This window comes from Pteropus vampyrus, unplaced genomic scaffold (assembly GCF_000151845.1).
Source record: "Pteropus vampyrus isolate Shadow unplaced genomic scaffold, Pvam_2.0 Scaffold5529, whole genome shotgun sequence".
In the NCBI taxonomy this organism is placed as follows: Eukaryota; Metazoa; Chordata; class Mammalia; order Chiroptera; family Pteropodidae; genus Pteropus; species Pteropus vampyrus.
In genome coordinates, this window is record NW_011894310.1 from 4015 (window position 1) to 6150 (window position 2136).

The 2136-nt window shown below is 35.7% G+C and overlaps 1 protein-coding gene across 1 annotated transcript in view; it reads right to left on the reverse strand.

Moving 5' to 3' along the window:
* Positions 1-1338: 1338 nt before the first annotated feature.
* Positions 1339-2136, reverse strand: part of LOC105310538 (nesprin-1-like) — a 2184-nt gene continuing 1386 nt past the window's right edge. The window contains exon 2 of the mRNA XM_011386703.2: positions 1339-1515. Within this exon, the coding sequence (XP_011385005.2) occupies positions 1339-1515 (177 nt within the window). The remainder of the gene's footprint in view (positions 1516-2136) is intronic.

The window sequence follows — 2136 nt, forward strand, 5'->3', positions numbered from 1 at the left end:
AGCTAACTACAGCCATAGTTCTCTGATTCTAATAACATCTGTGACCACAGGGAAAAACGTTGTCAAAGAATGAGTAATACATATTTTAAAATCAGAATCTGGAGAACAGCTTCCTAAATCCTCCAGAGCACCCTGAACTTCTCCTTTTCCTGTTGTTTTTTAATTTCAACTCACCACTTTTGTAATTATTCACGCCAAAGCCACCTTTCCCTAGATTATCAGGGCCTTGGGGGCAGGGAATACAGCTATATTTTCTTTTGTTGCATCTTTTGGACCCAGCACAAGATTTATTGCCAAGCAGGTATTCAGAATGTATCTGATAGATAGATAACTGCCCTACAGCTCTATAGATATTTACCGAGAACATTGTTTTATATCTAAAGTTTTTGTCAGATTTTTTTTTTTCTTTTTTGGTGAGGGAGGGGATTCTCTTTATCACAGAAATCTTACTTTGAATGCTTCTGTTTTAAAATAAAAATAGTATGATTGATTTGTAATATACTTTTATAGAGCATTTGCTCTGTTTAATGCTTCTTCCTTGATAATACTTTGCAACCTCTTTGAACATGTATATAAGCTCACAGTAACATAATTAAAAACATTTGTCAGTTGTTTTGGCTAAATGAAGAAAAGAAAGTATTACTTAACATGCATGAAAAAACTTCTGATTATTGTAAAAGCATCTTTTTATTTGTATCTAATATTTTTCATGAAAACTTTCTGACATTTAATTTGGTATAATCTATTTTAATATAATGTAACTAAAAGGAATTTCATAACAAAGGATTATTCCTATTTTATAAGAAATAAAATTGAAGATTATTGAAAGATAAGTAAGAAAATTCAAATCTACTTAGGCATGTGTGTGTATGTATGTACACACATTGGCGGCCAGCCCTTTAAATTGGATGATCGTTAGTAAAAAAAGAAAAAGTGATATGATGAACAAAAGCTTTCCATCTTCAAAATCTGAGCTGCTAGATGTCAAAACTATGTTCAATGAATGTTAAAATAGCAATAGAATCATGTTATTTTATAATGGTGACACAAACATGTCATTTTCTGTTAGGATGCAGTACTTCATTAGAGATAGCTGTTAGAAACTAAAGCCATGCCTTAAAACAGGACCTTCTCCAACTATAATTTCTGTGACCTAGTTTTTGCTCATCTCATTGCCAGGAGCCCTGGAGAGGAGATGACGTGGAAAGCCAGTAGCAGTCTCACATGACAATCACAGTCTGTGCAACTATCACACCTAGTGGTATGTTCCTCAAAGTCTAAGATTCATACCCACAGTCTGATAAGAACAGAGAATGGAGTCCTGCACCCTTCCAGAGGTCATAGCGAAGGGAATGCCAAGTGGGCGGGCAGTACCTGGTTCACAGAAGCGTCTGTGTTAGCCACAGGTGAAGGGGAACGACAGGCAGGTGGAGAGGAAATCTCACTGCTGGTTCCCTCCTCCCCAGACTCCTCAGTGACAGGTGACAGCAAAGTGTGACAGCGACCTGCAGTCATCTGTCACATAAAATGTAGCCCAAAGGACATAAAAATCCGTTAGCTATGTTAACAAAAGATCCGGTCAAGCACAGGTCAAAACAGAGATAACTCTATAACAAAGGTTAGAATCACTGAGACCCATATTTACATATAAATTCTGTGTTATTGTTTAAAAGTTTTGTTCAAGTGAATATGATGCTAGCAACCATCCGTGAAACCAACAGGGATGGGGGCATGCATACCATATTAAAAAGTCTTGTTGTCAATTAACTATTTCTTTTATTTTCCTTTTCTTGATTGTATCTTTGTAAATAACTAGTAAAATCACAAATTACATAAATGAGGGAAGGGTCTAAGAAATAAAGCTTGGTCTTTCGTGGACATCTCGAATTCCAAATACTCTAGCGAGATAAGTGCACCCAAAGTAACGTATCACCCAGAGAGCCCAGGTATGGTTACACACTATCCCGGCATATCACAGACCTGTGAGAAATATATGACACAGGAGGACATTGAGTTACCAAAATAATTAATACATTTTAGATGCGAAGTGATGGGGAAATAACGTTGCATATAGAAATTAATGGAGCTTTCTTATTTTTCTAATAATAGCTTTTCTTTTATACTTTATTAAACATT